General features: G+C 38.5%; 1 protein-coding gene across 1 annotated transcript in view; it reads right to left on the bottom strand.

Annotated features, from left to right (window-relative positions):
* Klf12 (Kruppel like factor 12) overlaps window positions 1–27,684 on the bottom strand; it is a 214,169-nt gene that overhangs the window by 181,251 nt on the left and 5,234 nt on the right. Inside the window, exon 2 of the mRNA XM_048341248.1 lies at window positions 8,960–9,046. Coding sequence (XP_048197205.1) covers window positions 8,960–9,046 — 87 coding nt within the window. The remainder of the gene's footprint in view (window positions 1–8,959; window positions 9,047–27,684) is intronic.

The following is a 27,684-nucleotide window of genomic DNA, read 5'->3' as shown; positions in this document are numbered from 1 at the left end:
AAACTGCTAGCCGGCTGTTAAATCCAAGGCACGTGTGCTCTCTGCAACTTTATTTACTACTGGAGATAGTATTTCTAAAAGAATAACTAAACTAAATAAGTATTTTGGACTATTCTCTCTTCTGATAAACTGATCCTTTGTCATTAAGAAATGTTCTATTGAATCTCTTACATTTCTCGTTCTGAAGCTTGATATTATCATATGCATCACTGTTTGTTTTCTGTTGTTGTTTAATATTTGATACTATAACTCTTTCTTCTTTTTGTTTCTCCCCTTAAAAGAATGTTCATTATAGCCAGGTAATAATGACTCACATGTGTAACACTGGCTACTCAGGAGACTGAAACCTGGAAGATCCACAGTTCAAGCCAGCTAAGGCAGCAAAGTCTTCACGACTACATCTCCAATTCACAAGGAAATACCAGTCTGGAGGTGTGGCTCTAATGTACCAACCATGAGTATGAAAGATATTAAGGCCCTGAATTTAAGCCCTGATCTTAGACACACAAAAGAATGTTAGCATTAATTATTGCTTCCAGAAGAAAATATTCTGAACTATTTTCATTTCAAGATCATATGATTGTCTTTTATTTGCTTGATGGATTTTTTAAATGATGACACTTTTATTTAAAATGATATTATCAGATGGAGAACTTCATTGTGATGGGAAGACAGACTTTGTGATCAGGATTCACAGGATTTAACAGGAAGTTCCTCCCCTTCCCTAAGAGACTTCCTCCTGCAAGGGCAGAGGGTGTGATCAGAGCCAATGTTCACTAAATAGCTGACCTTCAATACAAGGATCTTTCTACTCACCCTTTACTCAAGGCCACGTACAAAACAGGCACTTAACTTTTGAACTAGCCAAAGAAAATTTCAAGTCATCCTTTAGCCAGAACACACTTTTTCTCTTATAAAATTGGATCCTCGGTAATCTACTTTCCCATTTTACTTTTCATTTAAAAATACAAATTCTTGATTGTTTTAGAGAGCACTTCACATAAAATCTACCCTCCTCTCCTAGCCACATTTAAGCGTCTTAACTATATGTATATGTCCCTAAAACAAATCTCTCACGTTTCTGCCATCTTAGAAAGCTAATTCCTTATTTCTACCTTTTTAATGTCTTGCTATTGATTTCTTCCTCTCATTGAGTTATGAATTATATTTTCCCATTTCCTTGTACATATGTCAATTTTGACATGGTGTTAGTGCTTGGAATTTTTACATTATTTTTGTGTTAGATCTTGCTGCATTTCCTCAGAGTGGACTTTTATTCTGGAACATAAATGAGCAATTAGCAGATTCATTTAATCCTTATAATGGTGGTTTCTATGATTGGTCATGGTAGATCCAACTCAGATAGCTGTGAGCCTGTTCTTGAGCTCATTACTAAGTCATGACCTTTAGAACTCTCCCCATTGCTCTGTGCTGGCAGAGGCCTCTCCATTCTAGTATGTGTATATTCATGCCATGCAAGAATTGTTTAACTTATGACCTTCCAAAAGATTTCATCTTGTCTGCCTCAATGCTCAGGAAGATAAGCAGCCCTCGAAAGATATCCAGTGCTCTTTTTGTATTCTGTTCATCTCAGAAGTTCCTTCCCTGACCACTCTCTCAAATTCCATCCCGGCTCAGTCAGTGACACTTTGGTCTGGTTTGTTCTTTCTCCGTGTCCTAAGACTCCAGATACTGCCTCTAAGAAGCAGGCTCAAGTAACAGCAGAGTTCTTCCTGCTGGCTTTCTGAGAAGACTGCTGCTTCTTGGCCTCTATGCAAAAATATTTCATTTCTATTTGGATTTCTATGTGTTTGCGGTGGAAGGTCAATCCTCACTGCAGGTAATCATTGGTGGTCCCAAGAAAAATCTTCCAAGGGTTAAGTAGGATTTTGGGGGGAGGCACTATATAAACTGTGAATCACTGTTGCATATGTTAGTGGAAGACAACATATCTAGCTAGAAAAAAAATCCCTGGTAAAGGCATTTTCTTTCTTCAACCACAAGGACAAGTGGGCAACGTGTAGACCATGCTCTGGCATGTGCGGAGACACTTCTGGAAAGATTAATTTGCCCCAATGCAAAATTCTCAAGTTCTTCCGAGCATGAAATTTCTTTAAGAAGTATTCATTTTTACAAAGCAGTGACCCTATAAAAATGCAAATAACTCTTGGGAGCTTGGCATATTACTTCTCCTCATTTCCGGAATCCGCACTTACAACTGGTCGCCTGTAGGTACCTTGAGCCATTATAGCACCATGGGCAGGCTGGTGTTGTCAGGATTGTGCATGACAGGAAAGTTGAAGGAGAAAGTATACTGCTGAGGAAAGAAGGAAGGGCACAATTAACAACTTCTTCCCTGGGCCCAGGGTGGTTCCCAAGGGAAAAGACTTGGCTGCCTACTCTATTTCCCTGAGGTACTATCTGTAATTACTATCACAGCTCATTGATTTTCAATTCTTTCCATTAATACATTTATTGGCCATTCTGACATTATTAAAAATCAGTGCAACTCTGCATCTTTAGTGGAGGATATGTCTTCTTCCAACATGAGTTTGGCAAATGCTTTTTTTTTTTTCGGCTTCTTTTTTTTAAATTGTCTTCTCATATTAGCAAAATCGTGTCTTCTGCAATGTTTATCTTTGAAGCCAGGTATGGACACACTAAGATGGCAGTACAGATCAAAAGATCTCAAGCAGTGGGTCATTGGAGAATACTAAAAGATAAGTAAATTCATATTTCTACTATACTTCTACCAATTTATGAGCAGTGTTGACCCATGTTCCCACGTGAGGAGGGCAAATAATGGGAGCGTGTGAAAGGGCAATGCAAGTGGCATTTCTAATCAATGCTTTGCCTTCATTCTGATATAGTCATTTAGGCAATACTCTCCTACTAAGCCTTTATATGAAGGTGTACATTATATTTTTAATGTAAAATTAAGCACAGATGTGTTTAGCAAGGGCACGTTAGATTTGTTATTGGAGTATATCCCACACAGTGCTACTGGATTTTTGTTTAACTGTCAGTCTTATAATCATTCCTAGCACATCTCAAGGTCCAGCTATAATACTTGCACCTGTCTATATTTCTTCATTAAGCCTAAGAATAAGGGTTCTTTACAAGACAGTACCAGTCTCAAAATCCTCTCATTTGCACCATGGGGCAAACAAATTCTCACTCACAATAAGCAGTATCTGAATGAATCACTATTTATTGAGCTTTGCCTATTCATAAGCTCCCAGGCTGAGATGATTAGGAATAATGAGAAACATAAAACATAGGCTATGCTCTTTGGGAAGCTCCATTAGGGCAGCTTCATGGTGCTCATCAGCTCTTTGTGATATACTCCTGAGCACCTTGATAAGGATGTCCTGCACAAGAGCCTGTAAGCTACCCCAAGGGATCAGGCTGAGTCTTCCATTGTTCGCTTTTATCCTACGTCTAAAATAAGGGTATGTGTATAAGGATCTCCATAAAGAATAAGGCTGATTATTTTCTGTTAAGAAGACAGCAGGTAATGTAACCCTGTAGCTTTCAGTACCAACTGTTGCCTCCAATGCCTCTGCTGCTCCCCAGCTGGGGGAAGGGAGCATTGGGTCTCTCTCCCAGTGATGACACAGAAGGAATCATTGAACGCTTCATTACTGACCAAAACAAACATTCATTCTCCATCTCCCTCTCCCCCCCAATCTCATTTTCATGATCTTCTCTCCTTCGGCGGCCAGGTGCCCTGGGGCTCTCCACTGCTGACACTGGTGCAGAGATTGAACTCTCCTTGTGCGAGGATGGGTGCATGGGTCCCAGGAAGAAAGCAATGCCCAAAGATGGAACAATGCACATTTCTTTCCTGTTTCCCTCTGAAGCCCTGTCCTGCTTGCTCTACTTATATTTTTATTTCAACTTCTCCCTTTCTTGATGCTATAAAGAGTGGTCCAAGCATATGCAAAATTAGGCAAAATACATGGTCTTTCCTTTGACTCATCACCCAGCTTCCATCATGATGGAATCACACTACCCTTGCCCTTTCTAAGCCTTCTTGCATCCTCTCTCCATATCATCTTGAATACAACACTAGATATTTTTAACATTCACTTGTCAATATTTCAGGAAGCATCTCTTAAGATATGTGAACCCAACATGTCTTTTATTTAACAGGAGCAAATGCCATCTTTACAACAACAAAAAGTACCAGCTTTAATATAACTATTTTCTCATTTCATTATTCGTTTTTCATGTGATGAAAGTAGCTGTTTCTGCAGACATACTTAAATTAAAAGTCAAATTAAGTGCTGGGAATAGTGGCTCACATCTGTAATCCCAGATACTCTGTGTAGAAGAATCCCTGTTTCTCAGTTCCAGACCACCCCACACTGAAAACTGAAATAAAACAAATGAAACCAAACAATACTATTTCCAAAAACAAGCCAGCTGGACTTGGGTGGCTTGGGCCTGTAATCCTAGCTAGTTGAGATCTGTGGAACACAGTTATAAGCCACCCTGAGCAGGAAAGTCTGTGAGACTCTTACCTGCAATAAACCAGCAAAAGGCCAGAAGTAGAGCTGTGACTCACTTGGCAGAGCGCCAGCCTTGAGTGGAAAAAGCTAAGGAATAGTACATGGGCCAGAAGTGTAAGCCTCAATACTACTACATGCACACTCTCACACACACAGAGTCAAAGCCAGGTAGGGCAGGGTGGTGTACACCTGTAATCACAGCGATGCTGCTATTGAGGGGCATAGGTAGTAGGAATAGGTCCTGAGCATAGCTCCTGGCCAAAAAAAAAAGAACCAATTTGACTCTATCTGAAAAATTACTGAAGGATAAAGGAGTATAAGGACATGGCTTAACTGGTAGATCACGTGAGTACAATGACCTGACTCTGTTTCTTCTCTCTTACACACACACACACACACACACACACACACACACACACACACACACCATCCCTTTCCCACCTGCAGCAGGCCTCCTGAGGTCCATGGTTAGCTCTACTCCCCAGCTGAGGGTGGACAGAGGAGGAGTCAAGGTCCTCAAGGCTGCGAGCCTACGACCTAGCCGCAAAGCATCGGGACATATCAATCCTACATGAAAGTCCTCATTGTTACTCCTTCCCAAATGAACTTTCATTGTATGAAGCCTAAAAAGTCATCATGACTCCTACCTGTAATCCTAGCTACTCAAGTGGCAGAGATCTGAGGATCATGGTTCAAAGCCACCCCAAGTCCATAAGACTCTCATCTCCAATTAATCACCAAAAAGCCAGAGGTGGAGGTATGGCTCAAGTGGTAGAGTTCTAACATTCACCACAAAAGCTCAGGGACAGTATCTAGGCCCTGAGTTCAAACCCAGGTCTAGTATACCCCCCCCCAAAAAAAACCAACCCAGTCATTCATGAAAATGCTTTCTCCCACCTCTAGCCTTTACTCAGCATCACAGAATATCAGCCTAAGCCTGAGAAGAAGTTCTTGTTCCCCAAACCCCTCTGTACAGGTAGGGAGAGTGAGGTCTCAAGATACAAGGGAACTTTCCAATGTTATTCCAAACTATACCACGAGGGTGTTTGATGTCTGACGCAGTGCCCTTTCTCCACATTCCTCTACAACTCTAGGTGTAACAGCTCCAATCTCTTCTTCCTGCTGTAGTCCTTTGCTTTAACAACAAATTAGAACACAGGATGTACTCCAAAGGCTGACAGGACTTGGAAAGCTCTTGTAACAGCAGGGCACACACCCCAAAGGTCACTGACAAAGTCACTCCAACATGGCTTGCTGTGCACCTGAAGTGTATTATAAGAACAAGTGGCATTCTACAGACTGCCTAGCAGCATGGGTGTATTACCCACACATGTAAAGAAAATGGAAGTCTCATTCAGGAAATGGCAATGATCAGGTCCTGATATATCTAACAACCTAGCCCCAAATTTGAGACAGACAAGACTGAGTCAGACACAAGAAACTCCTAGCTAATACCTGTATCTATCCAGTTCACATGACACCAGATCTCTGCCACCAGTGTGAATGCCTGTTTCTGATCATTCTGATTCGATGTTCACTGTAACCATCTGAGACAATGCAGATTTACAGCTAGCTACTGACGGCTAGATTTTCCACTATGCTAGTCAGAAGGCACAGGTGAATGACCTATGTATTTAGTGGGCACTTTCCATGTGCCAGAAACTAAATGTAAACAAAGTCCTTGCCCTATAAAAATTTACATTCAGATGAAAGAATCATGGCCACATTTCCACAATGTCCAACTCCTTCAAAGAATGGGGCAAGTTAGTTGCAGCAATATAGTGAAGAGGCCTGGTCTGGTCTTCCTTTATGTTCCTCAGTGTGCTCACTGGTTCTGAGTTCCTTTGAGCAGCAGAAGACAGGCAGAAAACAGTTGACAGTTGAAGACTTCGACTATTTATAACAAGCAGGAGAGAATAAACATCCACCTCCATGGTGCATAGAAACAGAAAAATCTCCATAAAGCAGAATATCTACAAAATCCTGCCTGTGGTCAGGGAAACAAAAAAAGTCCGATTCTATATTTCAAAATACTTAAGGTTGGACAGTCCTAATTCTAGGTTTTTCAGAGTAGCTATAGACTCCAGCCTTTCTTACTCATGGCTGTGACACACATGACTTGCAGTTACTGTGTGTATGTTTGCGCACACGTGTGTGAGGACGCACATGCGTACATGCTGGTACTAAGGGTAGAAGTCAGAGTTGACCCCTTAGCTTTTTCTCTCAAGTCTGGCTAATGCTCTACTACTTCAGCCACAGCTCCATTTATGGCTTTATGCTGGTTAATTAGAAATCAGTCTCATGGACTTTTCTGTCAGGCTGGCTTCAAACTGTGATCCTACTATCTCAGTCTCCTGAAGAACTGGGATAGGCAAGAGCCACAAATATCCAGCTTCATTCACCTTTTGCTCAGTTTACCAAACACATCTTACCTTTCACAAAAGCTAGTAATCACATGTAATTGATTATTTAAACATTATTAACACTTTTTTCTTAATTTCCTGGTGGGGAATTAAACTTCAGCCAGGCTTTAATTGTGAATGCAGGAATAATTATAACATCTTTCACATTTTAGTATTCCTTATCCAAAAATAGGTCTTCCATTCTGAAATTACACAGTATTTACAACCCAAACCCCACTGTCTCCAATAAGAAACACAGAGAAGTAGCCAAAACCAAAAATCACAGCAGCACTAGATGTTACTGTTAATTTAAAGAAGCAGATTTAAAGTTCTACAAATTATTAAATACAAATTATTTTATTCTACAGGGAGGTAATTCATGATACATTTCATTAAATACTATAAGCTGCTCCTTGTGTGAAGCTATACCCTAAGAAAATAAAACTGTATCATCATACATTTAAGAACCACATAAAAACTAAAAAAAGTTTATTTCTCTCCATTATTTACAATCTAAATTTAAATTGTCAATATTCACAATATTCACAATGCACAGTTAAATATCAATGCCACCTGCATTCACACACACACAAAAGAGAAACCTGATTTTAATGAACAGCCATTTACTACTGCTTAGGAATCTCTAATATTTTTCTATCTCACCAAGAGTAGAAAAGCACTTTCTATAAATAATGTGATGAGGAGTTCTAATTCAGTAATCTCTGTGAATATTGGCTTTTATTTTCTCCATACCTAAATCTTTCAAGAAAATTTTACCTTGAAGCCTAAAAAATGACGGTAAGGAGGGGAAAAAAAATCTGGATATTACTAAGGAGTTCTAGACCCGTGACAAGACTGTGTAACCTTGGCCTTAAACCATGTCATAGTCTTTTACTAAAGGTTTTCTGAATTTTTCTTCTTTTTACTTGAACTTTGTCATTCATGATTTGAATAGATGTCTTGCCATTCAAATAGAAAAAATACTGTGAAATTAAAGTCAAACTGTGAAACAATCTTCTGTTTTAATCCCCCTACCCTCCATTAGCATTAAAAGGCTTATCTTTTCCGAGTAAGATGTTACCATAAATAGATGTACATAGATTGTACAGACATTTCTTAAACTCATGACAATGCAAGTAGACTTTAAGAAGCAAGTTGAAACAGAACTCCAAAGAATCAGAACAAAGCCTTCTCGTGGCCAGACTAATTCATCAAGTTTAAAGCTATCTAGATGATTTGGGAGGATATATTGGGTTTAAATTGTTGAGTCTCCTTAGACAATCCAGAAGAACATATGGCTTTTTCTCGAAGTTGTCTGTAAACAAATAACATTAGAAACCTGTCATCAGTTTTTCTTTAGGTTGCTTCACTTCCTGAGTTGTAAACTGAATCTGTATGAATTAGTCATTACACCAGCATACATACAACTGTGCAGTCTGGCCTGTCACTCATCAAAATGTTGTATAAATTTCACTGCAGTTTCAAACATCGCTGAATGTAAAGGTACAATAACATCCTCTGTTAGAATTTTCAAATTCACTGACCTCCAGCCCCTGCTGGCTCCTCATGGAGTCAAAGAAAATAAAAGGATCAAGACAAATGAAATGTCAAAGGAGAAATTCATCCAAGTAACATCTGTACAGATGTTACAGATAAGCAGATAATGCTTATCTGTAATGTCCTAAATTAAAATTGACATTGAGTTTGTATCCCCATCTTTTTTACACTTTTGTCTTTGCTTTGGATTTTTAATAACTTTTCAGAACACTCACCAATGTAAATATATCCATATGTTTCTTATCTTGTCACCAATCTTTCCTAATTTCAGGATATGATTCTTTCCAATAGAGTGATACTTGAAGTTGTTCCTGGGTAAGAATCAACTACAACCTTAGATAACTTGTTTACCTGATGTTTCCCTTGAAAGAAATGGTTAGGCCAAGGAAAAAGCTCCAGTGCCTTGAAAACCTCAGGATTCTCTGGAAATGAATGGCATTACAATCAAGAGAAGTGGGTGGGACACCAATGCAAGTACACGCTTACCGCTTGTTCGGATTCCAAAAGTTCTGTTTTGACTCTGACTGCCGGCATCCCATCAAGCATTAACATTCTGTTCTCAAAGGTGTTATTCTGAAAATAAAGGAGAGAGAGAAAGAAAAAAAAAACAACAAAGATTCAGCTACAAAGCATCAAAAGTGAACATTTTCTACTGTGGTACTTTTCTTACCACTAACCTAATTCTTTAACAAGGAAATATAATTAAGTGAAAATATCAGTGTAGTCAATTATCTCTACCAATCTGAAATTCCATTTGAAATAATAACCAAGAAGTGAAATGAATCAGTCTTATTCTTGACTTCTGGATTAAAGGTCAGCCTGTAATGGAGTGTGGAAACCTGCATTTGCTAATAGGAGGATGGATATCTTTATCACACATTCTCAAGAATAGAAGAAAACATAAAACATGTTTCTTTTTCTCTTCCTTTATTCTAGAGGTTAGACTGTGGACAAACATCGTAAAGGAGAAAAACCACAGAAAAAATAATAATTTGCAAGCAAGATAAAGTAGTTCTGGGCTGGGGATATAGCCTAGTGGCAAGAGTGCCTGCCTCGGATACACGAGGCCCTAGGTTCGATTCCCCAGCACCACATATACAGAAAACGGCCAGAAGCGGCGCTGTGGCTCAGGTGGCAGAGTGCTAGCCTTGAGCGGGAAGAAGCCAGGGACAGTGCTCAGGCCCTGAGTCCAATGCCCAGGACTGGCCAAAAAAAAAATTATAAAAAAAAAAAAAGATAAAGTAGTTCTATACTCTAATTTTTCTAGGTCAAATGTCAAGTTCTGTGTGTCAATCCCCCAACTATTTTAAAAACAACCAACATAAATCTTCAATGAAGATCAAATTCTTTAAAAACCCTAACAGAACATTTTTTTTAATGGTTTTCTATGTTTGGCTCCGCTTATGCTATCTTGAAAGTCTACACCTTTATACTGTGGCTCAACTGTATTTCAAATAATATTATAAGATTAGGTTTGGTTTAATTTCTACAATTTTCACTGCTTTAGGAGTTTTCTGAAGTGAGCACATTAGGAAGGCAGTCAGAGTTACACATAAGTGCTCCCAAATCAAACTCATTTTTGACAGTGTTTAGAGTGCCAACTTTGACCTCATATATTGACTAAATTAGGAGACTGATAATTCTAAATTTGACTGAGTTTTTAGAAGACATATTTTTGCTCAATTACAGAATATGGCCACATGATCATAACACTTAAATAGGATGTATTACATGTTAAAAAAAACAACAGTGCCACAACATTTTGTCCAAGAGTAACAAGTTAGTATAATTTCTAAATTGTTTTCACCTTTCATGTAGTCTTCATGAAAGTTAAATAAAAATCTCTCGTTTCAACAAATTGTAAAATAATGGGGTTTTTTTTTTGCCAAATAATACCAATCAAGTGCAATACAGTGAATCTCTAATTTTTTCTCATATTTCTTAATTCTTTTGTTAAGAAAAACATCAAAGAAATAAAATTTACAAAATCACTTACCCCAAATAACTATTGAAAGGACAAAAGGAACATTTTATGCCAGTTAACTAATGATCAGTTTAGAAGGTTTATACCACCTAGACTTTTAGGTACTAAAAAGAAAAACCAACTTGCTGTCATATTCTTTCCTTAGAGAAACTATTTGCAAAACTAAAAGGACATAATCTTCAATTTAATTATCTATTTATTTATGCTTTTGAATTGTCCATATTTTGGAGGACTGCTTACATCCTAGTTGTTTGGGGCCAGAAGCAACTGTGCTCTCACAGTCAGCTCAGTTAATTTGTTACTAACTTACAATCCTTTCTCCTAGGCCAGTGTCTGTTTACACAAAGGGTATGGCCTCAAACTCTGTCCCTTGCTTGCCTGATTGGAAGTAGCCAGCTTGGCTTGACCCCAGCCATCTCAGGAAAGCCTTCCCAGCCAGCCTCCCACTCCCAGCCTCCCACAGCTCTGGCAATTGACCTTCCAAAGCCTCCTTGAGTCTGTTTAGTTGGTAGACAAAGAACAATGAGCAAATACTGCTTCTTACCCTGGAGGAGGTCTAACCCAGATGAAAGGGGAGAAAGGCCTTATATAGGAGCCCTGAGCAAAGGAGAAAAGACAAAGGGATTCTAAACCTGGCAGGTTTAATGAACTGTTAGAATCTGATTAAAGGCTAATGTCCCTTTTAGTGCTTTGTACCAATTTACAGCTTATATAGTTTAACCATTTTCCCCATGAGCTGTGATAAACTCATTAGTTTAAAAAAATGCAACCTAACCAGGGTCTTTGAAGTTAAAAACTGATAAATCATGAAAACCTGGCCAGGTCCATGTTCCACTTAGCACATATAAAGATCACTATATTTTCACAAGAATTTCTCAACATTTTTACTGTTGGTCTTATGTAATTTTATAAGCATCCAAACTAGGAAGTAAATTTTCGCTCACATGGAAGTGAAAAACTGATTTTTTTTAAAATCTTCCTTGAAATAATTCTACCTCTCTGATTTTCCAGGCTCATTTACAGTCATAGCCATAATAAACACCTTACATACTCATATTCCCAGCTAGGGAAATAAGTTCCGATGGTTAAACTCCTTCAATTAGTGCAGTAATTGATAATCAGTGGAAGTAACTTTCAGAGATATATATATATATATATATATATATACACACACACACATACATATATATACATACATACATAAAGCATATGTATTTCTGGGTTCATGATTCTACTCTCACTTAGTAAAAACAGAGTCTCTGACTCAAACCACGCATGCACCTGCATGAGTTGTATACAGAGTGGAGTAATTATACAGCATTGAACATACAGTCCTTGGAAGAACATATTGGTAGATTTATCTCACAAGGCTAAAAATCAGACACATGACAGTCTGAGAAGGATATAGACTTTAAATATGTAATGGCTTTGTAATAATTTGGAATCGCTGTCAGACATATCTTGCTTTGATCTTAATCAAAACATATTTGCTGTGGAATCAATAGCTCAATGGATTTCTAAGAGACAAATAAAATTATATAGTCATCCATTTTAATGTGTTGGCATTCTTTGTATTATTAATGTGCTAGCAAACATTTTGATATTAGATAGTCAGAGTTATAACTTACATGTATATGTGTATCCTGTTTACATACAAGCACACTTTTGTATAAATTGTTTCCTCTGAGAAAGAAATAATTATTATCTATTAAGGCACAATGATGCAGATTTGTTGGCCCTTGAGCAATTCCATGTGCAATGGATCAGGAAGGTGCTCTCGATATTTCTATTTGTTACATGTGATTTGGCTGCACAGCAGTTGAGCAAGTAAAAGCTGTCCTAAGTCAAAACCACACAGGCACAAGATAAGTGATTCTAGCACCTAGAAACATTAGAATGGCACCTGCAGCAAGAAAGAACTGATCTACAATAACGCATAGACACACACACAATGGAAGTGACTTCTTCAACCTGCCTCAACCTCTCCCTACAATGCAGGTCTTTACCTCTCCCTCCTGACTGGGGGTAAGTTCACACAACTGAAATAAGAAGGAGCCAGTCAATCACTATTCAACCATTGGCTTTTACATCAGGTTTCCTTTCCTAAACCCAAATTAACTGCTATTATGTGTTCTGCTTTCTGCTGGATGTGTAATTTAAGTATGTACAGTCTTCAGTCTTCCTGTTTGGTGACAGGTGATGAGGTAGGCCAGCCCCAGGCCCATGTTCTATTAAACAGGGGTATAAGAGACAGATGAGAAGTGGCTCAGGATTCATGCACCCATTTGGTCACTCACTGCTAGCACAGATTCGGAAAGAGTTCTAAAGCAAGCTTACCAGCTGGCAAAAAGTATCATCCTGTGTGAATTACAGAAAAAGCAACAGAATGCGGCTACAGAGAAATTAAGTTTTTGTGTGTATGTGTGTGTGTGCGCGCGCGTGTGTGCATATACACAGAAACAATGCAATCAACCTCTGCTCTTTCATGATTTACCTCCACCATATTAACAATCATAAAAGCAGTCATAATAGCAGTTTTCCTGAATCCTAACACAGACATTCCAGGTCAACTGAATAACAAGTCAACAGCAAGTTCCAAAACCTGCTACAAAATTTAACAAAACCAATGCAACCTCCCTCCCTCTCTAATTAAACAAAGCTAATAGATTTGAAAGATGCTGAGGTAACCATTTCAACCTCCTACCCTTAGGGAACACATCATTTAGGGGCAGTAAACAACAAATGTTCTATTAACATCTTGGTAACAAACATAATGAATACCTAGTTTTTCTCCATTTGCTATGGACCAAAACTGTGTTTTTCTAAGGACTGTGTATGTATTTAACCTCTGAAACAGCCCAAGGAGCGGATACAAGAAGGCTGAGGCATCTGAGATATAAGGTTAAATTAGCTGAAGTTACAAAACTAGTAAGGGGTACAGTACTGCTCCAAACCCAATGCTCTGAACATGGCTGCACTCTTTAATAACACTATCTACCAACCTAACTACCTGTCCTCCCCATCAATACATGTTCCCTATGCAAATATGCAGAGAATCCATGCATCTTATCAGAACCTCAGTAGCTCTGCAATCTTTCCCCCTCCCCCTCCCCCTCCCCCTCCCCCTCCCCCTCCTCCTCCTCCTCTATCTTCATGGAATCAAATGTGAAATGATCACTGGTGAATCAATATTTTAGGGAATAATACTCCATACAAGAACTTCTGGATTCAAAGCTATTTCATATATTTTTCCTTTTTTTTCTCCAGTCCTGGGGATTGAACTCAGGACCTGAGCACTGTCCTTGGCTCCTTTTTGCTCAAGATTAGCACTCTACCACTTGAGCCACAGCACCACTTCTGGATTTTTCTATATATGTGGTACTGAGGAATCGAACCCAGGGCTTCATGTATATCAGGCAAGCACTAGGCCGTATTCCCAGCCCCTCTATTTCTTTCCATTTAAATCAAGTTTTCAATGTATTTTTAACGTAATAGAATTAGGGTTCTATTGTTAAAGTGTCTTACAATTAATTGAGCAAGTCAGTCCTATCTTGATTTCAACATGCAGAAAAATCTATAGTAAGCTTATCAACTATGCATTGTTGTTGTTTTAATATTCACATCATAGGTAAATATCTCATTCAATGTTTTCATGAAAGTTTCATGTACTGACATGATAAAACTACATCATCTTCTACATCTTCTACGCAGAAGGAGCACATTTTGGCATTATGTTTCATTTATCATTGCTAAGACTCAATATAAATGCCTATATTTTCTCTCTGCTCACGTATCTTCATTGCAATTCAGTTTTGTAGAGAAGACATCTAAAATACTGGAGATGGTATAAAACACACATAGGATCTAGGACTTTGTCATTCTCACACAGCTGTCTTAGTCCAGATTAGGAGGATGTGTACTGAATTAATTATGACTTTATTAGCGGTATTACGAGTCCCAACTATGGAGGGCCGCTCTATTGAGACTTTGTTCAGTTCCAATGGCCCATATATACACAATATTGTGAAAGCTCTCTCTCCTAAGGACCAGATGAACAACATTTGTAATGCAGCAACTTATTTCATCCAGACAGCAAGGGTCCAGCTGTGTCCTGTTACTAGAGCAGGGCAAAACTATTACAAAAATGCCCCATTTACACAACCATTTTATAACTGCTGACTGTAAGTGTGACAGTGCTACACTGCCTTTGATAAATGGAAGTTCTTCTCTAAAAGGCAAACCTACCCCTCCAACCCAAAGTGAAATATGAAACTTATTACAGGTATTTTTAAAGAGCCTCAATAAAGACAATTACCACATAGCAAGCAAGGTCACAGAAATATCACATAGAACACCAGGTACCAGAGAAGATGACGTGTGGCATGGTATAATGGCTCCTGAGCTGGTCCCTGCCTAAATAGTGTGAGGGTCAGGGCAGTGGCAGGGTCACAGGAAACTCCCAGTCGCAGCACTGGACTGACAGGTTTAGTAACCCAACAATCAAGTGCCCATACCTACACCTACCTCGAGGGATTCAGGCATGCCCATCACCTGGGAGGCAGGAACTTTACCTTCACACACCATGAAGACAAGATGCCAGTGTGGCTAAGATGGTGCCAGACCCAATCTCCCCATTTCAACATCACCTAGTGAGGTTGTGGCTATCATACATTTGTGTAAATACGCATGCGATGTGTGCACAATAAAATCAACAGCACATAGAACATAACAGACACATAGCTGCACATTTATAGGAATGCATGCATGTCTTCTTTTCCTGTTTACTATGCATAAAGGGATTAAACTTACATCTGAGCCCGCATAATACTTTCCTCAACAGCCTTAACACAAAAGGAGGCATGTACCAAGGAGGCATGTCTGTCATTCAAATTCTAACTGTACACATTTGGGAGAGAGTAGGGCATGAGTTGCCCATATCTAAAAATAAGCAGGCATCCAGAGGCCCAGGCTATGTCTCTGTCATCTCTTCATACCTACCACATTCACAACCACAAGGAACTATGGGAAATCCCAGGGTTAAGTGGAAGAAAACACCACAGCAAGAGAGTACAAGCCCACTACCAAGCAAGCTCTAGATAGTAAGGACACGCTTCATTCCTCAAAACAGGTAGCAACATTCCAAAGAGACAGGCAGTATGGGAGAGCAGGTATGGGTACTGCGAGGGACAGGCAAGTAGGCTTGGTGTCAGGGGAAGGTAACAAGAGTTTTTAGCTTCAGTTGTGGAAAGGAAACTGGAAACAAGATCCTCTCCAGGAAGCAGGGCTGGTAGAAATTTCCACCCAAGGCTCACTCCAGCAGCCCAGAGCTAGGAAACAGGAGCAGGTAAAACAGAAAGCAAGCTGTGAATGTAAGCTGCCTCACTCATCCCCTGTCTCCTTCCTGGACACATATTACACCAAGAACCAAGCATAACCAGAGGGCCAGTGCAGTAGAAAGGCCCAACAGGTGGCATTTAGAAAAGACACTTGGGACATAACCACAATATGCACAGCAGTTACTAATTAAAAACAAAAACAGGCACTGGTGGCTTATGCCTGTCATCCAAGCTACTCAAAAGGCTGTGATCACAGCTCAAGACCAGCCCTGGTATAAAGGTCCTCTGTGAGTCTCTTCTCTCCAATTAAATACCAAAAAAAATCTTGAAGTAGAGTTGTGGTAAGAAGTGGTAGAGCACTAGCCTTGAGGGGAAAAAAAAAAAAAAAAAAAAAAAAGCTCAAAGACAGTGTCCAGTCCTGAGTTCAAGCCCTGGGACCAGCATAAAAAATTTAAATAAATAAATGAACAGATGCATAAATAAATAAAAAAAACACCATCTACTAACCATTTGTATATATTAGGTATTTGTTGCATTTGATATCTCAGATATTCACTGATTCCTTAAAGAAAATGAGGGCCAGGAGCCCTAGTCCAGTGACTCAGGATGTATCAGTAAACACAGGGAGAAAGTAAGCCTGGTAATGGCGGTTCACACCTAGGATGACACCTGTAATCTAGCTGAGAGCTGAAGGTGATCATTTGAAGCCAGCCCAAAGCAGCAAAGTCCACAAGACTCTAATCGCTAATTAACCACCACAAGAGCTGTGGCTCAAGTGGCAGAACATCAGCCTTGAGCAAAAAATCATATAGGATGGTACATGCATACACACACACACACATACACACATATACACATACATATATGCACACACAGAGACACATGTATATGCACACACAGAGACACACATACTAAGGGAAGATTATACCAAGCTCATTATCCTGCCCCATAGGAGGTGTCTCTAACCATGTATGCAACTCCATTTTCTACGATTCTCATCAGGCTAAATATTAATAATGCACTTACCTCCAGGCCTGGGAACATTCTATGCCATGACATTATTCACACCTGACAGACTCTCTCATTACTAGAATATAAATACCAGGAAGACTTGTACTGTTATTCCCAACAGTATTTCCATCCTTAAACTTAAACCTGTATCAAACATATACTATGTGCTCAGTAAACCACTTGGAATAATGAAAGGAAAAGAAGATATAGCTGTTTGATAATTCATTCTCTTGGTCAAGGAGGTGATAATTTGGTTTTGGAGAGATGAGAGGAAAATAGGCAAAATCATAGAGCTATGAACTTTTCTGTATTTTTGAAGAAAGAAAACATAATTTATTAAGGCTAGTGCCTTTCATTCATTGGACGGATAAGTAATCAGACCAGAAAGGTAACCTGAAGGGACTTACATGCTATGTGATTTATTCAAAATGTATCTTTAATGCCTGTGGTACACTAGCTTCTAGGGGTGTCTGTAAACAAGAGAGAAAGAACCCTTGTTTAATGAGAGCTTGAAGTAATAAGTAAGGAAGAAATGTGTTTGGACAGAACACAGGGCTTTATGGCGTCATGAAGGCTTATTAGACAACAGTAAGTGTAATTAAGCTTTATTTGTATCAAGATAGTACAGGAAACAATTTGGAAAGTGTCTTATAAAGATATAAGATACGATACAGAAAGGACCAGCAATTGGCAAATTGTCTACTATGCCTGCCCAAGGGAGGAGCGAGGCTTGAATTATGGCAGTGCTCATGGAAATAAAAAAGAATAAAAATATAAAAGAGAGACAGAGACAGACAGACAGAGACAGAGACAGAGAGAGCAAGGTGGCTCACATTCACAGGAAGTATGATGACAGACTAGGTGTAAAGTGTGGTGATGAGACAGAGCATCAAAAATGGCACTTTTCCCCCAGTAAACTGACGTAAGGAAAATAAGATGAAAAGAAAACCACAATATTTATTGCTCTGTCCCTAAAAGGGTCTACTATACTATTAGGCCCAAAGAAAAATACTGTTTACTTTCAATGCAGTTTTTCATCCTCTGATGGGAAATTTTTCTCTCAAAGTAGTTTTGAATCATGTAATAGACTAATAAAGTCAGATTTATCCAAACATGGAGCTACAAGTTTAAAGTAAAAAAATTATATAAATGAATCCTCTGATTAATAGTCGCAAAATAATGCTGTATGCTTGTACTAGTTTTTTTTTTAATTGGGATCTCCCTGATATGTCTATCATAGTTTCTAACTTGAAAAAAAAATCAGCGAAAGCAAAAATAGTAGAGATTTCAGTATCTTAACAGAGGCATCAACCATTCCCTTTTATGAAAAGTCATTTGTATGAAATCAAAATTACATCCTCAAAACCGAATGAATATAAATAAAATCAAATCACACGCCTTTTGTGTCTGGAGAAAATGAAGATTACTATCAAGTATTAAGTCATTTATTTTCAGTAGAAAACAAAGGAAATGATTACTAATCTTTATTTCCACCTTTTCTTGTCTACAATAACGTCAAGTGGCTCCTTATCAAATCCCAAATGGATTAACTTTCTAAAGCATGGGCTGTTCCACATTCATCTCCCACACAGACTGAAGAGGACTTGGTAATAAGTAAGTTGGTAATAAGTAAGAAAATTGAGAAGAGAAAAAAACTTCATGTTAATCTTCTAATAGTGTAACTGTTCCAATGAAAAAAAAAAAGAACAACTATGTTGAGTCTATGTTTCTTTGGGTCTGGCTCACTTCACTTAGTATGATTTTTTTCCAAGTCCTTCCATTTCCTTATGAATGGGGCAATGTCATTCTTTCTGATAGAGGTATAGAATTCCATTGTGTATATGCATCACATTTTCTATGACCTATCGGCCCTACTTTTGGGCATCTATCCAAAAAATTACAAGCAAGAGCACACTAAAGCCACCAGCACAACTATGTTCATCGCAGCACAATTTGTCATCACTAAAATATGAAACCAACCCAGATGCCCCTCATTAGATGACTGGATCAGCCTGTTGTTTTTGAAACAGGGCCTCTAACTTTACCAGAGCTAGCCTCAGACTCCAGGGGTCCCCCAGTCTCTCTCTTCCTAATAGCTGAGATTGCGGGTGTGTACCACAATGCCAGTCTCTGGATACTTTCATTACTAGATAGATTTTTAAGTTAGTGTAAAATATTGATGCCTCGTATCGGTTGATCAGACTTTCTGATTTAGATTCTGCCATCCAGCGGCTGTATGATCTACTCATGGCTATACTTTTCTACAAAATGTTCACAAAGTTCTACTTGATAGCATTCATTTAGGATTTTTAAGAGGTAATATCTCGAAAGTTCTGAGCATGTCTAAGTCTTTTATAACTATTAGCATATAATATGTAAAAGTTAATTCATAATGATAATTTTATCAGCATTCATGACTATCTGTAGAACGTGACAAATTTTATGTGGTAGAGTCACCACATGAACTATTACACAACCAGACTGAAAATGGTAAGACTGATGACAGGACTGATGATAGACAATTGATGACAGGATACATGAAAGCCTGACTGAACCACCACATATTACTCATGTATAAGAGCAATGAGCTACTCTCTGTTCATTTCGATATGGACACAAATTATCTCTTCATGGGCATTCTAATGGGGACACTTGATGTTCTCTAACTACTAAATATAGCCACAAAGTTTCTGATGCCCTCACCAGTAATCAAGTGCTATATGATGCAATTTCAAATTAAAAGGAGGCCTCCTTAGCATGATTACTCCATCTACAGGGGAAAAAAGTTTCCTATTGCAACAAATTGAATAAATGCATTACCGGAGAAGTTACTTTCAAAGTGGTGTGTGATTGGGAACTTTCAAAATGATTTGAAGATGACACAGGACTGCAAAAGCTATAAAATAGCTACTCAGACTCTAAAATTAGTATGCAGGAAGGGCAAATGGAGCCAGTGCTACTAACATTTCCTTGTCATGCTACTCATATCTCCATGGAGAGGACATCCCCTCTCTCTGTTTTCCACATTTTAGACCCATCACTACCATGGAGTGAGCAAAGGAGAAGCAGAGAAACAAGAGAGAAGAGAGAGAGACAGAGAGAGAGAAGCAGACAGATGAGGAAAGGAGAGAGAGGGGGAGACAGTGAGAGGAGACAAGGAGGGAGAGGAAGAGGGAGAATGAATAAATGAAATCCACATTTTCTATTTATGAGTACTTCTCTACTTCTGAAATATACCACAATGGAAGTCTGAAAAAAAACTCATTTCCTGAAAGAAAAAATGACTAAGGAATTATACAACTTGACAGCACTTCTTTAGGTTTTGTTACTTACAAGCAGCCTCTTAATCTGTCCCACAAAATTAAAGAAAGAAAAAAATCCTAGAAACAGTGTAATTTTGAACCTGTAGTACTAATGGTACGCCAAAAGATTTTTAATTTCTTTTAGCTTTTTGACACAGAATCTAGTTAAATCAATGTAATGATGGACAGAGCTCTTTCTGGGAGTATGAGCACTGGGAAAGTAACAGGAAGTTCATGGCCATCAATTTTCAGACCAGGGCCTCTCATTATCTACACATGGACAATCCCACCAGGTAACTACATGCAACTACCCGGCAGGTGCTATGTGACTAGTCCACATGTAGTGTGCTTTACATGGGACTCAGTATAAAAGAGACTTGATATGAGAGACTTTGCATGAAAAAGATAATTCAGAATACTGTGTTGGTTTTTAATGAATTGTGCCCAAGAAACCTCTAAATGATGCATTATTTGTGGGAAAATACAATACTGCACTCATGGATGGCATTCTGTGTCTTGAGCAAAGTTTCTCCACACTAACACTCTAGTGGATCTCAATCCAGAGAGGGAAGCACAAGTGGAAAGATGTTTTATGAATGTCATAAAACAAAAGGGGTACCACTGACCCTTAGAGGCCAGGAATGTTAAACAACCTTACTACATGGCTCAAACACTAACAGTAATGAATTCCCCTACTCACAGTCTTCATTGTGCCTGTACTCACTGAAAACTAGGTGGACAATCTATCTGCCAAATCAGACCTTAGTAATTAACTACAGGAATACAGCAGTGGAATCCAACTGTGTATTTTCAGCCATAACTTCTTTCCCTCAAGATCCAGAACGATATTCCAAGTGTTCCCTACTGGACATTAGTAGAGCATGGCAAATTAACACACCCAAACTATATTCAGTGTCCCGTAGCCTCTCTCTCTATATATATACATATATACAAATATTTGTATATATAATTTGTACTTATATATTATATTACATTTATTGAGTATACTATATGGTATATTTGTATTATTATACATAACTATAATTATATTCATATGATGTATTGTTATATATTGCATATTTATAATACATATATTATGATAAAAGTAAATATATGTATATATATATATATATATAAAGAAAGGATGCAAGATCCTGCTCTGGTTCATCAATTTTTCTCAAGGGAATGACTTTGCTAATCACTTCTAAAGGCCAGTGGTCTTGCCCTTGCAATTCCACAGGGAAGTAGCTACTAGACTCCTCCACTTGTCACATCCATCCATCCCTTCCCAGTAGCTGCAATCAGCATCTGTTTCATGTATAATAGTCCTGCTACCATCTCTTCCTCAAGTCCACTTGCCAAAGACATCTTGGGTCAGAAGAGAATTTCAGTATGTACAGATTCATCTAATCACCAGCAGAGGGAAAACCTGAGTAATCTTGGATGCCAGGTAAAACTGTCATGTCATAAAGAAGCCTTGGACAACTGGATGCTGCCATAACTTTAATATCAATACTTATGAATTCAAGACAGCAAATGGTAGGTGAGGGACAGGGAAGAGCACAGTAACATGAGTTCTGGAGCTGACAGAACATGGATAGATATTTTCCATTTTGCTTTGGCATGTTTCTCACTCTTTCACGATTTTCATCTATAATCTGTGTAATTAAAAGAAATCTGTGAGTTCAGAATTGCAGTCCAAAAGTACTAACCAGGCTAGGGGACAGATAATCAGAAGACAAATCAAAATCCCCTAAACAGGCTACACGCTGAGCATGACTGGCTCTTCAACCAACAGAGCAGGCATGCTCAGATACTCCCCCTGCAGATACATGTTGCAATTACAGTTCAGTTAATACAAACTTACAAACTCTACAGGTAGAGCTGAAACTGTTGGGGGAACTCTGTTAGACTGCTGGAAGCTGAGCAACAAATGGGCATTTGAGAATATTTTCATTAAGCAGAGATCTGTATTATATTACAATCTAATCTAGAAATGATACAGTCTATGTTCAAGAGAATTCCATGATAAATACACCTGCTATCTTATGCTAAGTATTTGACCACCTGGGGAGAAAAAGTATATACTAAATACTTCCCATTACATGGAGTAGCAAGTGATTGTATTTTAAAAAATTATTAGCCATACAGAAAATCAATCATTTTTGTTCCTATCTCAGAAAGCATATAGTAGCAAGAAAATTTATACATGTCATATTTTTAAACTAACAGTATTTTTTGTAATAATCCCAATTAGATTCTGTGCCTTGTGTAGATCGCTAACCTCCCTTGGATTTCTAAATATTATATATCAATATTGGAAGTGTTACATGAGAAAGTTCCTAGAAAGTTATCATGAGAGGAACTGGAATCTTAAAAGTAATACATTTTTGGAAGGGCTAAAACTATCCTCAGAGACTTCCCGTTTCCTATCTACCATGGAAGAAGCCTGCAAGTCACTGAAAAGTTCTAAGGGTAAATGAAAAGTTGAATACACTAAATAACAACTCGCCTTAGATTCAGCACAACTGGGGTGGGGGTGGGGGGGTCACAGGATATACCCTGCCCCCAAAATTAAGAGATAGGTAGACCCAAGAAAACAAAACTGACCAGAGTGAAGACCTCCCTGAGACCAGGGTCCAGGAGACAAACCTGAGGATACCAGATACATTGTGAAAGGTGTGGAGGCAACTCTGAAAGTAAAAAACTTCAAATTATATATGTCTACAAAGGGCTATGGGGGAAAGGCAGAATTTGACTCCTCACATTCTACCTGGACCAATGTTAACTCAGCAATCTGTTTTTAGTTTTGGAATATACTATAAGAACATTGGGAATTGTTTTAAGTAATACCCTTTACTACTCCCTAGTGAAAAAAACAAATTATATTTTAAGCTGCAGAACATTTAACAAAATAATTCCTTCCTCCCTTCCTTCATCTCTTCCTTCCTTCATGTTTTCCTTCCTTCCTTTCTTTCCCTCTTTTCCTTCCTTCTTACTTTCTTCCTTCCTCTTTCTCTCCCTCATTTCCTTCCTTCTTACTTCTCTCTCTCTCATTCTGTCTCATTCCCACCCATTTCTCTTCATAAGTTTTGTTTTACATAGAGTACTACCATGTAGCCTGAGCTGACTTCCAACTTGCCATCCTTCAGTTTCAGCCTCCAGGGTGCTAAAATTATAAATGTGTACCATTTTATATTTTAAAAAGTCTTCAGATAATTTAGGACTTGTATGAAGCCAAGAAAATATCAACCAATATTTTTCATTTTAAACAGTACATTAGGTTGAGCATAATAGATAATACTTTGTCAAAAAGCACAAATATTTGTATTATCTACTCACAACTTATCTTTTTGCATAGTTCTGTAAGCTATTGTTTTAAACAAGCAATGGTGGACAATTCAGATGCTACTGTCTAGTGACACCATTTTTATAAATGTAAACATGGGAATTGTCCAATAGTCCCACCCGCTCAATGGCAGTTGGAATTATGCAATTGCAAAGGAGAACCCGACAGTAACAGTGCCTAAAACTCAACAGAAAAACTGACTTAAAACCTTAGGTAGATCCTTCAGAAGGTATTATGATAAATGGCTAACATTTAATTTTGTATTATTTGGGATTTTTTTCTATTCATACAGTATACACACAATGAGAAACTGATCTGTTCTGTGGTAAAACTCTTAAGAGGGAATTTACTCAGTTCTTTTGTCTCCATGAAGAATCACGGAAGATGCAGAGATATAACAAGACTGCCAGAAAACATAAATAGATGGGCTTATGCAGCTGTGAGCTTCTTAATGCCCCTACACAGGGAAAGGAAATCATCGACAAAAAACCTACCACATAATTCACAAACGCTCTGAGAACATAATTCAACCTAGTAAGAGTGTATATACCCCGCCAACCTTTTCAAATGTTCTGATAAAGTATCAGAATAACAGGTAAAAGGCACACTAAGGATGCTCTGACATATTAGGTCTGATCCAAACCCAGCTGGTAATATTATACAGAGAATCTGGAATTATTTCCCAAAGCCAAAGGCCACACCAGGTATGTCTGCAGGAGGGCTTCCACGCAGCTTACAGCATGAAGCACACAACAAAGGCAAATGGCTCCATTGCCCAGTGGGGCTCAGGTAGGGCTAGACCTGGCATCCCGTGGGCTTAGGAATGTACACCAAGAGACACCTGTAATCGATTTCATTACACATATGGCTGGATCCACCCTATCAAGTGAAATGCTGTACTGAAGTATCTCACAACATAACCCCATCATTAACTGTGACAAAAGCATCTTTTCTACCAAAGTGGGTTGCTTCCTTTCTGTTTATTTTCAGAGAATCATTTTTCTGAAGGGTTCCTATTTGGCCACGTGTCTTGACCCTTGTTAATCACACTTTAGTTACATACATCCTTTTCCAGAGCACTTTCATTAAGACATCCTGTGAGAAGCTCCTTGAATTTCAGTTGCATCTTATTAATGAAGCCACATCCTTTTCCAGACTGTGAACCCGAGCGGTGTTAGCCAATGTGAGCAGAGGGGCGGGGTCTGCTGGGTTAGAGATAAAAAGGGAGCAGCTTGCCTGCTCTGTGTGCTTGCTTGCCTGATTTTTGGCTGGTGACACACCCTTCTGCATAGAAGTAAATTTGGCCTTGCCAGTTCCTTTTGAGTTGATGATCCCAAGCTATTTCTAACATGAACACAAACATACAGTTCTATAGATAAATCTGCCATTGTTTAAGAATTAATTTTAACAGGTAAATGTTTCTACTATTAAAAGTATATTTTCCAAAGAGAGTACAACATTTTTATCTTTTTCTTTTTTCTATGCAGGTACTGAAGCTTGAAGTCTGTGTCTCAAGCTCTCGCTCACTTTTTTGGCTCACTATTGGTGCTCCATGTGGCACTCTTCTACTTCAGTGTTTTACTAGTTGATCAGGTCTCTTTGATTCTTCTGCCTAGGATGTCTTCAAATCATGATTATCATCAGATCTGTCTCCTAAGTAGCTAGGGTTACAAGCATGAAACACTTATATGTGGCTACATTTAGAATTGTATTTTTTTGTAAAAAAGCAATACCACTGATCATATAAATCAGTATTTATTGAAAGAAATTCCCAAGAAATGAAAACAAGACTTGTTTTTATTTTGTTTCTGGTCTTGTCTGTTCATTTATCTGTCTTTGAGAAGAGGCACAGAAACGGAGGGACAAAGGTAAACAAAACCAGCAGTAGTACTCACTACACACTATGCTGAAATGAACTCTACAGCTTGTGGGTGGGGATGGTAGGGAAAAACTGGGAGATAGTGAGGGAAGGGGTGGCCTTTTCCAAAAAGGCATGTACTTATTATTGACTTATAATAATAATAGAAATATTTAATCAAGACAAAAGGATTTCAGGGAAAACATGTTCATCAAATTCCCTAGGAAACACCTTATTCTAAGAGCATACTTTGTTTGTGATGGTTCCTTTTTCCTCTTTCTATTGAACATACACAGCTCTGCCAGCCTTTAATTACTTCAGGAGAGCACACTGCAGAAGAGTGATGGGATCTGCAGACAAAGCAGGCCTGGGGAGGGCGTCCCTCACTGCCCCCATTCAGAGACTGTGTACCTGTGTCTACGTGACTGTTTAGGATCTAAGGCACTATGCACAGTTCATGAAGGAACAGTGTGGAGGCTGACTTGTTCCAAAGGCAAGAAATGAAGAAAACATATTGCTTCCAAACTCTTATTTTCTTTCCCATCATACTCTTTTCTTTTCTTTTGTGCCAGTACTGGGACTTGAACTTGGGGCCTGAGCATTGTCCCTGAAGTTTTTTACTCAGAGCTGTAGCACCCTATGGCTTGAGCCAGACCTCCACTTCTGCCTGTTAAATGGAGATAAGATTCTCTAGCTGGTGGTTAATTGGAGTTAAGACTGGCTCACACCTTCCTGCCTGAGTTGGCTTCCAAGTGCCAAACTCATATCTCAGCGCCTCTGAGTAGCCAGGGATTACAGGTGTGAGCTGCCAGTACATAGTAGCTACCATTCTATTCTTTTCAAAATTAAGTAGATATATTTCCCCCTTTGACTAAAAGACATCAGGTAAATGGAGTTTCATTAGAGCTTACTAAGTCCTCATTTAGCTTTCTCTTCAAGCTGGTAAATACCAATCACCTCATGACAGTGAGTTACCTTTTGCAACTGTGGTGTAACTGCAAATTAATTAAGGGCAGACCACTCATCCTCTAGTGGGTGGAACTGCAGGCATTTTGGCAAAAAAACATCAAATGCCATAAGTGCCTTATGGTCTGGAAATTTCACCATGTGGAATTTATCCTAAAACAATAATTAAGAATATGCAACATAATATTTAGCTCCCTGTTGTCCTTAATGACTAAATCTTGGAAGCAACCAAAATGTCCAAAAAATAGGATAGTGGCTACATTATCATAGACTAAGGAAAATATTACATGATAATTTCAAAATATGTAGAAATGTGCCCACTTATATGCACAAGCATACTGTTGAACATGAAATTAAATATGATATTCTTCTTTTTTCTTCAAATTTTTATTATCAAACTGATGTACAGAGTGGTTACAGTTTCATACATTAGGCATTGGATACATTTCTTGTACTATTTGTTACCATGTTAAATACGATATTCTTAACATGAAAATCAACACAGAGACAAAACCCAAGAAGAGATAGATCTGAAGAACATTGATTCTTTTCAGTGTACTTCAAATGATGATAGTCTAACTTTGTTCATCTTCGAATATTCTCTGCTGTTTCTCAAATGAGCATACAAGAATCAGTGTTATTTTTTATTTAAAAAAGATAATAACAAAAGTAGCAAAAGTTTTTTGTGTTGTTGTTTTGAAAGACACCAAAGAAAGAGAAGCTATCATCGGAAGGAGGTAGGATTAGAAATGGGATTTAGGAAGAACTCCTTACAAGTACAACTGCGAGGCTCTGAAGTATGCAGTCAGCAGAGGTCATGGAATCTCGCTGCCTTGGGGATTTTTAAGAAAAAGATGGTCAACTCTCATCTGAGGACAGCTTGAATGCCGTCCTGACCTCCATGGCCTCTTAAGGCTCCATGTGCAAAAAGACTAAGCCAGAATACAATTTCCACTCACTGCCACACAAAGCAGTCAATTCCGTAGATTGCTTCCAATCCTCTACAATATCCTATTCAAGAGAAAGTGGCCTCAACATTTCTACCCAGCACTGGAAGCCAAGAACCCTGAGCCACAAACCAGCAACTGCCAGCACACGGATCAGGAAATACAATCAACTATTACCTAGCAGTCTCAATACACAATTGTCAAGTGTCTTCTATCTGAATTTTCCATGTGAAGGAGAAATTGTAACTAATTTCAGACACTTAAATATAACCAGCAGAGACAAAGTGATGGTACTTGTTTAAAACCATGCATGTTTGCCAGACGCACACATGAGGCAGTGCCTCATGCCTAACTCCTCAGGTGGCTGAGCTCTGAGGACAGCAATTCAAAGCTAGCTAGAACAGTAAAGTCTGTTCAGACTCTTATCTCCAACTAACCACCAAAAAGCTGGAAGCGCT

Source organism: Perognathus longimembris, chromosome 3, assembly GCF_023159225.1.
Source record: "Perognathus longimembris pacificus isolate PPM17 chromosome 3, ASM2315922v1, whole genome shotgun sequence".
Classification (NCBI taxonomy): domain Eukaryota; kingdom Metazoa; phylum Chordata; class Mammalia; order Rodentia; family Heteromyidae; genus Perognathus; species Perognathus longimembris.
Note: the sequence above shows the minus strand (reverse complement) of the source record. Positions and strands in the feature narration are given on the sequence as shown.